This window comes from Pelophylax lessonae, assembly GCF_965119305.1.
Source record: "Pelophylax lessonae genome assembly, chromosome: 7".
Classification (NCBI taxonomy): domain Eukaryota; kingdom Metazoa; phylum Chordata; class Amphibia; order Anura; family Ranidae; genus Pelophylax; species Pelophylax lessonae.
This window is the reverse complement of record NC_138774.1, coordinates 267,367,164-267,380,349: the sequence shown is the minus strand read 5'-3', so window position 1 is coordinate 267,380,349 and position 13,186 is coordinate 267,367,164. Positions and strand designations below refer to the sequence as shown.

The window sequence follows — 13,186 nt, the reverse complement described above, 5'->3', positions numbered from 1 at the left end:
TATTGGTGTCAGAAAATGTAATAATAACGCCCAAGATTGGCGTCAGGAAATGTAATAATAACCCCCGGTATTGGTGTCAGGAAATGTAATAATAACGCCCGGTATTGGTGTCAGGAAATGTAATAATAACGCCCGGTATTGGTGTCAGAAAATGTAATAATAACCCCTGGTATTGGTGTCAGGAAATGTAATATTAACCCCCGGTATTGGTGTCAGGAAATGTAATAATAACCCCCGGTATTGGTGTCAGGAAATGTAATAATAACCCCTGGTATTGGTGTCAGGAAATGTAGTAATAACCCCTGGTATTGGTGTCAGGAAATGTAATAATAACCCCCGGTATTGGTGTCAGGAAATGTAATAATAACCCCCGGTATTGGTGTCAGGAAATGTAATAATAACCCCCGGTATTGGTGTCAGAAAATGTAATAATAACGCCCAAGATTGGCGTCAGGAAATGTAATAATAATGCCCGGTATTGGTGTCAGGAAATGTAATAATAACCCCCCCCCCCCTGGTATTGGTGTCAGGAAATGTAATATTAACCCCCGGTATTGGTGTCAGGAAATGTAATAATAACGCCCGGTATTGGTGTCAGGAAATGTAATATTAACACCCGGTATTGGTGTCAGGAAATGTAATAATAGCCCCCGGTATTGGTGTCAGGAAATGTAATAATAACGCCCGGTATTGGTGTCAGGAAATGTAATAATAACCCCCGGTATTGGTGTCAGGAAATGTAATAATAACCCCCGGTATTGGTGTCAGGAAATGTAATAATAACCCCCGGTATTGGTGTCAGGAAATGTAATATTAACCCCCGGTATTGGTGTCAGGAAATGTAATATTAACCCCCGGTATTGGTGTCAGGAAATGTAATAATAACCCCCGGTATTGGTGTCAGGACATGTAATAATAACGCCCGGTATTGGTGTCAGGAAATGTAATATTAACCCCCGGTATTGGTGTCAGGAAATGTAATAATAACCCCCGGTATTGGTGTCAGGACATGTAATAATAACCCCCGGTATTGGTGTCAGGAAATTTAATATTAATGGCCGGTATTGGTGTCAGGAAATGTAATATTAATGCCCGGTATTGTTGTCAGGAAATGTATCAATAACCCCCGGTATTGGTGTCAGGAAATGTAATATTAACGCCCGGTATTGGTGTCAGGAAATGTAATAATAACCCCCAGTATTGGTGTCAGAAAATGTAATAATAACCCCCGGTATTGGTGTCAGGAAATGTAATAATAGCCCCCGGTATTGGTGTCAGGAAATGTAATAATAACGCCCGGTATTGGTGTCAGGAAATGTAATAATAACCCCCGGTATTGGTGTCAGGAAATGTAATAATAACCCCCGGTATTGGTGTCAGGAAATGTAATAACCCCCGGTATTGGTGTCAGGAAATGTAATAATAACCCCCGGTATTGGTGTCAGAAAATGTAATAATAACGCCCAAGATTGGCGTCAGGAAATGTAATAATAACGCCCGGTATTGGTGTCAGGAAATGTAATAATAACCCCCGGTATTGGTGTCAGGAAATGTAATAATAACCCCCGGTATTGGTGTCAGGAAATGTAATAACCCCCGGTATTGGTGTCAGGAAATGTAATAACCCCCGGTATTGGTGTCAGGAAATGTAATAATAATCCCCGGTATTGGTGTCAGAAAATGTAATAATAACCCCCGGTATTGGTGTCAGGAAATGTAATAATAACCCCCGGTATTGGTGTCAGGGAATGTAATATTGCCTCGCAGCATTGGTGTCAAGGAATGTAATAACCCCCAGTATTGGTGTCAGGGAAAGTAATAGCCCCCAGTATTGGTGTCAGGGAATGTAATTATACCTCCCAGCATTGGTGTCAAGGAAAGTAATAACCCCCAGTATTGTTGTCAGGGAATGCAATAATTACTCCCAGGATCAGCGCCATTGACTGCAATAATAACCCCCAATATTGGTGTCAGTGGCCGCAATATTAACCTATTAAGCTCCCCTTCAGCAGTGGTGATCAGTATGTTAACTCCCCCCCCCCCCCCTGCATTAGTGATCAGTTGGACTTCATGCTGGAAGAGAAAGGTAGGTCACTGTGCAGCCCTGCATACACCTAATTCCTATCACCTGGCTACATCATGTAAGGGGGTGTAAATAGTGGTGCATTATAAACCATCTGCCACTGACTGGGGCCCCCATTACTATGGGCCCTGTGTTTCCCAGCTATGTCCCTTTCATTGGTTAATACATTTCGCATGTACTGTAGATTTTACTTTTTTTTTAACCGGCTTTACAGATTAAGCTTGCAGGATAGAAGTATGTCATAGAGAAGTAGTGTAATGTGTTACACCTGGCTGCCTGTTCTCTTATCCAGGCAGATTGTACAAGTGCTATGAGCCAATGGGGATTATGTTTCAGGCTCCAAACAGATGTTAGAATGCAGATAGAACACTTAAATGCGTAGTAACAGTTATGTTGTGCTTTGGCTGAGAAGAAATTATGGATATGATTAAAATGTATTCTTCATAATTCATCCTCTTCTATATTTTGTGCCAGGCAATGGAGTAAAAAATTGGGTGATCCTGCCAGTCTCCTTTATGCTGCTCGTTCTCCTGTGCTTTACTAGCAACGCCAACTGGGGGTTCAAACCCATCATAGCATTGTTAAACATATAAACACAACCTCCATAAATGGGAGCAGCAGGTCACCATGAGATAGATGGGTCCCAATAAATTGCATTGTTTAATCCTATCTTGGGGCAACAATAAAATTAACATTGTCCTTCCAAGATAATTAAGAATAAAATGCTTGTTTGTCTAAAGGGTGATCCAATACGGGGTAATATCTACAATCCTGCAATCCTCTTCCAACTCTCACATTGGAGTTCTCACTTACAGTATCTCACAAAAGTGAGTACACCCCTCACATTTTTGTAAATATTTTATTCTATCTTTTCATGTGACAACACTGAAGAAATGACACTTTGCTACAATGTAAAGTAGTGAGTGTACAGCTTGTATAACAGTGTAAATTTACTGTCCCCTCAAAATAACTCAACACACAGTCATTAATGTCTAAACCGCTGGCAACAAAAGTGAGTACACCCCTAAGTGGAAATGTCCAAATTGGGCCCAAAGTGTCAATATTTTGTGTGGCCGCCACTTATTTTCCAGCACTGCCTTAACCCTCTTGGGCATGGAGTTCACCAGAGCTTCAAAGGTTGCCACTGGAGTCCTCTTCCACTCTTTCATGATGACATCACGGAGCTTGTGGATGTTGGAGACCATGCGCTCCTCCACCTTCTGTTTGAGGATGCCCCACAGATGCTCAATAGGGTTTAGGTCTGGAGACATGCTTGGCCAGTCCATCACCTTTACCCTCAGCTTCTTTAGCAAGGCGGTGGTCGTCTTGGAGGTGTGTTTGGAGTCATTATCATATTGGAATACTGCCCTGTGGCTCAGTCTTCCGAAGGGAGGGGATCATGCTCTGCTTCAGTATGTCACAGTACATGTTGGCATTCATGGTTTCCTCAATGAACTGTAGCTCCCCAGTGCCGGACCATGACACTCCCACCACCATGCTTGACTGTAGGCATGACACACTTGTCTTTGTACTCCTCACCTGGTTGCCGCCACACATGCTTGACACCATCTGAACCAATTACGTTCATCTTGGTCTCATAAGACCACAGAACATGGTTCCAGTAATCCATGTCCTTAGTCTGCTTGTCTTCAGCATACTGTTTGTGGGCTTTCTTGTGCATCATCTTTAGAAGAGGCTTCCTTCTGGGACGACAGCCATGCAGACCAATTTGATGCAGTGTGCGGCGTATGGTCTGAGCACTGACGGGCTGACCCCCAACCGCTTCAACCTCTGCAGCAATGCTGGCAGCACTCATACATCCATTTCCCAAAGACAACCTCTGGATATGATGCTGAGCACATGCACTTCAACTTTTTAGGTTGACCACGGGGAGGCCTGTTCTGAGTGGAACCTGTCCTGTTAAACTACTGTATGGTCTTTGCCACCGTGCTGCAGCTCAGTTTCAGGCTCTTGGCAATCTTCTCATAGCCTAGGCCAGGAGTTCTCAAACTGTGGGTCACGAGCTGCATTTGAGTGGGTCGCCGGCGGTAGTACAGTCCGAGAGCCGTCAGAGCTGCCCAGGCAATGGCAGCAGCGCACTGTGTTACGAGCAGGTAGGCGTGGGCCTTGAACTCCACTGACGCTCTGACCCCGCCTCTTGCCATGTGCGCTGTTCTGTACGGGAGGAGGCGCCTCGGTGTTGGAGTCGGAGTGGAGCCGTTCGCATTGCATCGGAGCTGAGCACCGGCGGTGGAGGTGAGAGCGAGGCCCGATCCCAAGGGACAGCAGCAGGAGGTGACATTACTGCGCTTGGTGTGACTTTTGTCAGGCTTATGTACCGTAGTAACCGAGGAGAAGAAGCCAGAGACTGAAGCATCCAAAACACTGAGTGCCAGGACCAGTCACGAGGTAGGCCAGAGTCCAGACACTGCTTGATGGCTTATTTTAGGCCTGGTTAGCGACCCAAATTTGCACAGGCATAGCAGCCCATTGATTTGAAGTGGCCGCGAATTCCATCCTGCTTTTGCACCATGCAACTTACCTGCAGTCCTGCATATGCAAACTGTGTTTTTAAATGCTGGGCCCACGTATATAAAAACACAGAAAGCTTGCCAGTGCAGGAACTGCAGGTAAGTCACATGGTGCAAAAGCAGGATGGATTTCAAGGCCACTGGAGCTTTTTAAATGCTGCATGCACCTTTTTGTCTGTGGAAAACGAGGGCATAGCAGCCCATTCAAATCAATGAGCTGCTATGCCTGTGCAAATGTGAGCCGCCAACCCGCATACATGTGAACCAGGTCTAAAGCAGTAGTCCTCCTGCAGGTTTAACCACTTCTGGACTGCAAGGATTTGCCCCCTTAATGACCAGGCCATCGGATCGGAGCAGAGCGCCAGGACCAGTCACCAGGTAGGCCAGACATGGCTTGATAGCTTATTTTAGGCCTGGTTCACATGTATGTGGGTTGGCGACCCACATTTGCACAGGCATAGCAGGCTATTGATTTGAATGGGCCGCTATGCCTGCGTTTTCCGCTGAAGAAAGGTGCATGCAGCATTTAAAAAAAATCCAGTGGCCTTGAAATCCATCCTGCTTTTGCAAAATGCGACTTACCTGCAGGGGAGGGGGTTCTCATTTAAGCACAATCTTTGGCATGCATGCTTTTAAGAGTGATGTCAACAAAATAAAGCATGGAGACATAGATGGATGGATGCTTTACAGTGGTGATCGAAAGTTTGGGCACCCCAGGTAAAAAGTGTATTAATGTGCATAAAGAAGCCAAGGAAAGATGGAAAAATCTCCAAAAGGCATCAAATTACAGATTATACATTCTTATAATATGTCAACAAAAGTTAGATTTTATTTCCAACATTTACACTTTCAAAATAACAGAAAACAAAAAAATAGCGTCTGCAAAAGTTTGGGCACCCTGCAGAGTTAATATCTTGTACTGCCCCCTTTGGCAAGTATCACAGCTTGTAAACGCTTTTTGTAGCCAGCCAAGAGTCTTTCAATTTTTGTTTGAGGTATCTTTGCCTATTCTTCCTTACAAAAGTCTTCCAGTTCTTTGAGATTTCTGGGCTGTCTGTCACGCACTGCTCTTTTAAGGTCTATCCATAGATTTTCAATTATGTTGAGGTCAGGATATTGTGAAGGCCATGGCAAAACCTTCAGTCTTGATGTAATCCCCGTGGATTTCGAGTGTTTAGGATCATTATCCATTTGTAGAAGCCATCCTTTCTTTAACTTCAGCTTTTTCACAGTTACCATCCAAAATTTGCTGAAATTTTATTGAATCCATTTTTCCTTCTACTCATGAGATGTTCCCTGTGCCACTGGCTGCAATACAACCCCACAGCATGATTGATCCACCCCCATGCTTAACAAATGAACAGAGGTTCTTTTCATTAAATTCAGTGCCCCTTCTTCTCCAAACGTACCTTTGCTCATTCCAGCCAAAAAGTTCAATTTTAACCTCATCGGTCCACAGAACTTGTTTCCAGAATGCATCAGGCTTGTCTATATGTTCATTTGCAAAGTTCAAACGCTGATTTTTGTGGTGAGGACGTAGAAGAGGTTTTCTTCTGACGACTCTTCCATGAAGACCATATTTGTACAAGTATCTCTTTATAGTGGAATAGTGTACCACAACTCCAGTGTCTGCCAGATCTTTCTGGAGGGATTGTGCAGTCAAACGTGGGTTTTGAATTGTTTTTCTCACAATCCTGCGAGTTGTTCTGTCTGATATTTTCCAGATCTTGCTTCAACTTCCACTGTTCCTGATGACTGCCATTTCTTAATTACATTCCGAACAGAGGATATTGACATCTGAAAACACTTTGCTATCTTCTTATAGCCTTCTCCAGCTTTCTGAGCGTCAACTATTTTCAGTTTCAGTTTTCTAGACAACTGCTTAGAAGATCCCATAGTGCTGATTGTTGGGGCAAGGTCAGTGGAGTCTGGGCATTTAAAACCTTTGAGATTGACATCGCCTGGTCTTCCCAGATGATGATTGAGAACAATCCATGACATTGGCAGGTCTCAGCCTTGCAAAGGGGGCAGTGCATGCTATAAATTCTGCAGGGTGCCCAAACTTTTGCAGACGCCATTTTTTTGTTTTCTGTAATTTTGAAAGTGTCAATGATGGAAATAAAATCTGCCTTTTGTTGATATATTATAAGAATGTCTAATTTGTAATTTGATGCCTTTTGGAGATTTTTCGATCTTTCCTTGGCTTCTTTATGCACATTAATACAAATTTTTACCTGGGGTGCCCAAACTTTCGATCACCACTGTAAATATTAAAATCAAATTTTTGGTTTGTGCTGCTTAGATGCAGTGAAGATCCACTTTAAGTATTTGTTTAGCACAATTTATTTTTAGTCTTGGCTATAGTAGGGAGAAGTCAAATCACTGCCAGGTTATTTTTTTTTTTATTGAGTATACCATTGGGAAAACTTCCTGTCCCAGATACACAACAGGGAGTTAGAAGAAATATGCCATTAATCTGATGCCCCTAATTATCATGAAATACCAATTCTAAAGAAAGAAAAAAAAACCATGAAAAACATTCCTGCACTCCCCATCAAAAAAAGGTTTGTGCTCTTCAGGATAAACAATTTATCTACCATGAATCAGTGCTTATGCTTTCCAGTGTATTATTTTCAAAATATTCAAAAAAACAAAAATCTAAGTGCAAAACTGCGCAACAGGACCCCTCATGGACTTTTGGAGACAGACCAATATAATAAAAACTTATTTTCTCTTTCGTTCATTGACGGACACAGCTCCAGAATCTTCTTGACCATTGGGTTATGCTGCCCCCTACAGGAGTAGGACACTAGGCAGGAAGAAAAAACGTTACCAAGCCTATGGGGCAGTCCCAGGGGAAATATTCCCACTCTCTGCTATAGGCACTCCAAGTGAAGAAATGTTACCAGCACACAAAGGATTCTTCAAAAAGGGTCAAAGCTTTATTCTCGTGTTCACATGGTACACATAAGGCAGACGAAGGGTGTGGCTCCGAAACGTTTCCCTTATGTGTACCATGTGACCATGAGAATAATGCTTTGGACCCTTTCGGAGGAATCCTTGGTGTGCTGGTAACATTTATGAATTATGCCCCATCGCTGGTGTGAGTGGAAGGAATTACGCCCCATCTCTGGTGTCAGTGGAAGGAATTACGCCCCATCGCTGGTGTCAGTGGAAGGAATTACGCCCCATCGCTGGTGTCAGTGGAAGGGATTATGCCCCATCGCTGGTGTCAGTGGAAGGGATTACGCTCCATCGCTGGTGTCAGTGGAAGGGATTACGCTCCATCGCTGGTGTCAGTGGAAGGTATTACGCTCCATCGCTGGTGTCAGTGGAAGGGATTACACCCCATCGCTGGTATCAGTGGAAGGGATTACGCCCCAGTGGAAGGAATTATACCCCATCGCTGGTGTCAGTGGAAGGAATTATGACCCATCGCTGGTGTCAGTGGAAGGAATTATGCCCCATCACTGGTGTCAGTGGAAGGAATTATGCCCCATCGCTGGTGTCAGTGGAAGGAATTATGCCCCATCACTTGGGTCAGTGGAAGGAATTATGCCCCATCGCTGGTGTCAGTGGAAGGGATTACGCCCCATTGCTGGTGTCAGTGGAAGGGATTACGTCCCATCGCTGGTGTCAGTGGAAGGGATTGCGTCCCATCGCTGGTGTCAGTGGAAGGGATTACACTCCATCGCTGGTGTCAGTGGAAGGGATTACGTCCCATCGCTGGTGTCAGTGGAAGGGATTATGCCCCATCGCTGGTGTCAGTGGAAGGAATTATGCCCCATCGCTGGTGTCAGTGGAAGGGATTACGCCCCATTGCTGGTGTCAGTGGAAGGGATTACGTCCCATCGCTGGTGTAAGTGGAAGGGATTACGCTCCATCGCTGGTGTCAGTGGAAGGGATTACGCCCCATCACAGGTATCAGTGAAAGGAATTACGCCCCAACGCTGATGTCAGTGGCAGGAATAATACTTAAAGTAGAGGTGCACTTTAGGATGGGTAGAAAAGAAAAGACGACAAAAAATCTGTGTGCATTAAAGTATTTACTAATTCAGAAATATCAAAATAAAGGTAAAATAAGCACATAAACATTGCAACAATCCTGTAACCATCTAAACCTGTAAACGAGGCTGCTAATATGAAAGCACAATTCTAAACAGCATTACATGCGATACCAAGTCTGGGTAGGAGTGAGACAGAGGGGAAGATTTACTAAAACTGGTGCAGCTGTGCAGTGAAACCAATTAGCTTCCAGGTTTTAATGTCAAAGCTTTATTTAACAAGCTGAAGTTGGAAGCTGATTGGTTACTATGCACGGCTGCACCAGATTCTGTTTGTACCAGTTTTAGTGAATCTCCCCCAGAGCGTTAGGGCCCAGACACAGCTACAGCCTGATGCCCCAAAAGACTGACCGCACTATTGGCATTAGCGGACGCATAAACCCTATACACTCCTATGGTGCATGTACCTCGCCAAGACACTTTATACTAAATGGTGCCCAAAAATGCCATAGCTTTTCGTATCCTCCGTTCCACCTGAATTCTGGACAGTTAGAATCAAGCAAAAGTCCAAAATGTATGGGTAGGGTCAGAGCTCGCCACTACACCACACCCCATTTCTATTGGCCCATAAGTATGACGGGGTGCCTCACTGGCTACTAGGGATGTGCATTAGGCAGAAGGGGGCGGACAAGCAAGTGCTGAAGCTTTGCCCAATTGTGACTGCTTGGCGTTCAGGTGAAGTCATGCTATTTAGGAGATCCTGGGGGAGATTTTCTGAAACTGGAGCACTCAAAACCCAGTGCAACTGTGCATGGTAGCCCATAAACTTCTAAGTTTAGCTTTTTCGATTAACCTTTGACAATCAAATATGGAAGCCGATTGGTTTCTATGCAGAGCTGCACCAGATTTTGCACTCTCCAGTTTTAATAGATCTCCTTCTGTATACCGAGAGCTGGTGCAGGCATGGGCAGGCACCACCAGGTACCTGAAATCCTAAACAGTGCGACTTGGATCTCATTCATAATTCAAGCGGTTTGCATCCAGGTGCGATCATCTGCACCCAACCATGGGTAATCACTTCATGTGCATTTACATTCGAACATTTACAGGCAGCTGCAATGGCTACCAGCCTGGCATTGCTTTAAATAGGCTGTGAAGCATCTGCCTGTGCATCCAGCCACAGGAATGCACTGTACTCTTGCTGCAACTGGCACATAAATCTCATGTGAATGAGGCTTAGTGTTACAGCCCCAGTTGAGTTGACAGTCTGCATGGGGTGGGGGGCCCTTCCTGTGTCCACCCAAGTCTTCTGAACTGCATGTGGACGACATGTATTGTACACAATACAGCTGAGTAGGTAGAATTTGCATACATGCTAAGGACCTACGTCTAGGCTTTCGGGTTGTGTCAATGGCATCAATTGGACCAGAGAAAAGGCTTCTGAGATCATTCAGAATACATTAACAGATGCATTTCACCTGCAGTTAATCTTCTCCTGACCTGCTTCAAAACAGGTTTTACATTTCCATAGACTTGAATTGGACCTAAAAAAAACAATTAAAGCTAACAAAAGCATGTCCACTCAGGCCCTAATGCTGCCAGTCCTCGTTAAAGCTGATGTCCATGTTTCATGTCACTTTAAATGGTTTGTTTGGACCAAGCTGGTCGAAATGAACAATTTGCTTCATTAAGTGCTGCAGTGTCTCTAAGCAACTTTATGTACTGCATGTGCCTTCAGCTACATACAGTACACAGTGCTGGATTCAGCTGTGAGACAGAGACTTCCCGTCTCCCATTCAGAACAAAACAGAGTCTAGTTGAGCAGTGCTCAGCCAATCAGAGGAAGCTTTGTATTCACAGAATACGAAACTGCCTATGAATGGCTGAGTGGGAGGGGTGGGCTGACAACGTCAGGCTCTCTGACTCAGCCAGTAAAAAGACAAAAGAAAAAGGGGCGCACCGACCTAGTGCATTACCACTAAAACCATTTATTAAAATATTAAAAAGTATACAATATACTCACAAAGCAGGTGTGATTGTACACACCAACATTGTACATAAAATCTCCAAGGTAGCCAAGGTCCCACACGAAGCTGAATGGCATGCAGTGTGCCGTATGGGGCTGCTATGGCTGGGCTGACGCGTTTCAGGGGCGAACCCCCTTCCTCAGAGCCAGAAAAGTTTCTGCTGGGCCACACTCTGGAAAGGCCAGGGATAAAATGGGAGCTGGCCACACCCCTTCCTGTTCCATCCGAACATGGGGGTGGGGGGAGGGGGGGGAAGCAGCTAATGAAACACTTAATTTAGAACACAGAGGGGAGGATAAGAAACCAAATGTGACAATTAACAATTGGACATTGCAGATTAGATATTCACATTCAATGACATGAATACATGTAGATTTTATACTGCTGATGACACAGTTTGGCATAGCCTCGGAAGGTGGGGGTTCTGGCCCAGGTGGGTTTTTTTTACCCATTCCCCCGTCCATGCAGCCTCCCCCCCCCTCCATGTTGGGGTGGAACAGGAAGGGGTGTGGCCAGCTCCCATTTAATCCCTGGCCTTTCCAGAGTGTGGCCCAGCAGCAACTTTTCTGGCTCTGAGGAAGGGGGGTTTGCCCCTGAAATGCATCAGCCCAGCCATAGCAGCCCCATACGGCACACTGCATGCCATTCAGCTTCGTGTGGGACCTTGGCTACCTTGGAGATTTTATGTACAATGTTGATGTGTGTACAATCACACCTGCTTTGTGAGTATATTGTATACTTTTTTAATATTTTAATAAATGGTTTTAGTGGTAATGCACTAGGTCGGTGCGCCCCTTTTTCTTTTGTCTTTTTGCCAGTTGGTTCTGGATACCCTTGATCCTGAGGGGGCAACAAGACCATAGGCTTTTTCCACCTGAGTCTGAAGTATCCCTCTTCCCTCCGTCATATTCTACTAGAGCGCAGGAGATTTGCTTTATTCTCTGACTCAGCCAATCAGAGGAAGCTTTGTATTCATTCACAAAATACAAAGCTGCCTATGAATGGCTGAGGGCCGCTCAGCCAGACACCATTTTGTTCCGGGTGTGAGATGGAAGTCTGTCTCACAGCTGGAACCCAGCACTATGTACTGTATACAGCTGAAGCTACAGGCAGTACATTCAGTACTTCGAGACACTTCAGCACTTAGTGAAGCAAATAGTTTGTTGGGACCAGCTTGGTCCCAACAAACTTTTTAAAATGATATAAAACATGGACATAAGGTTTAGGCTTATGTCACGCTGTATCTGTGTGAATGGGCCATTAAAGTGTAAGTTTTGCAATATTTCACAAAAAGCTCTCCTATGCAGTTCCAGATCCCCTAAATAGAAAATAGTCGCTAAAGCTAGAGAAGGAGAGAGCGAAATGCGCATGTGCACAGTTTTATCAGGCCCAGGCAGGCACTAGGGTTACTTTGCGTCCAGCCAGTCTTACAAACATCAGAACACAGAGGGTATTAAAGGGCCCAGCAGTTTCTGTAGAGAGTCTCCCTCCATCTGCATATGCAATAGACAGCAGGTGCAACATTTGAAAATGAGAAGTATGTACCATTCAGGGATCTGGAATTGCATAGGGGACTTTTTGTAAAATGCTGCTAAAAGGTGACTTTACACGTTAAGTGTATGTATAGTCAAAACGTTTCATTTCAGTATAGGGCAGAGAAATGTTAAACCCCTATCAGTTTATTTTTTGCTGTCTGTGTCTCATTAGGGACATTTACTTTCACTTCCTTAGATGCAACAGGAAGTCAGAGGTGAATTCCCCTTTTAAACAATATCTAATAGAACAGGTGTGCTCATGGGAAGATTTCCCCTCACTTTCTGTTCTGGTGAGGGCTGTAAAAATCTGGAATTTTCCATCTCCTTGACTCGTTGCCGGTCAATATGAATGTATGCTGCAGAGATACAGACAGCAGCAAAAACTTGAAAAAAAAAAAAAAAAAAAAAAAAAAGGGGGTTCTAAGCGTTCCTCTATCCAAAAAATATAAAATAAATAATAATGTCTATGCATACAATTTAGGAGAAGAAATTTGGACACTGATGAAATGTAAACTTGGTAAAGCACAGCTACTTTGTATTGCTGAAAATTGAAAGTTTGCAATGTATGAAGAGTGGGGTGTAAGCCGAGAAGTTGTGCTTTGGTCCCCTGCGATTACCGAGGTTGTGGTCTATTGTGGCGGCAAGTCTTCAGATTGTTTCAGGCTCTGAAGTCTTCATGGAGGTGGTCACAGTTTGTTTGGATTCACCCATTTGTATGTTCCTTCATACCGGAAGCCAGCGTTCTGCATCAACACGTCACTCTCTGCAGGGCCCCGGCTGAAAAAGAACAGGGTCAGAATCAGAGAGAAGAGACATGGTGGTAAAAAGCCATATCTAAAAGTGCTGCAGTGGAGTTCTAAGCATATATAGAGATACATGTAAACAATATAATGGTAGGTGGTTTAGGTGCATATATACTTTTGTATTTTAACCACTTAAGCCCCGGAGGATTTGGCTGCTCAAAGACCAGGGCCTATTTTGCGATTCGGCACTGCGTGAATTTAAC

General features: G+C 44.3%; 1 protein-coding gene across 3 annotated transcripts in view; it reads right to left on the bottom strand.

Annotated features, from left to right (window-relative positions):
- Positions 1-12,649: 12,649 nt before the first annotated feature.
- Positions 12,650-13,186, bottom strand: part of G6PD (glucose-6-phosphate dehydrogenase) — a 92,845-nt gene continuing 92,308 nt past the window's right edge. For all 3 annotated transcript variants that reach the window (XM_082262902.1, XM_082262903.1, XM_082262901.1), the window contains exon 13: positions 12,650-12,957. In XM_082262902.1, coding sequence (XP_082119028.1) covers positions 12,867-12,957 — 91 coding nt within the window. In that variant the 3' untranslated portion in view covers positions 12,650-12,866. The remainder of the gene's footprint in view (positions 12,958-13,186) is intronic.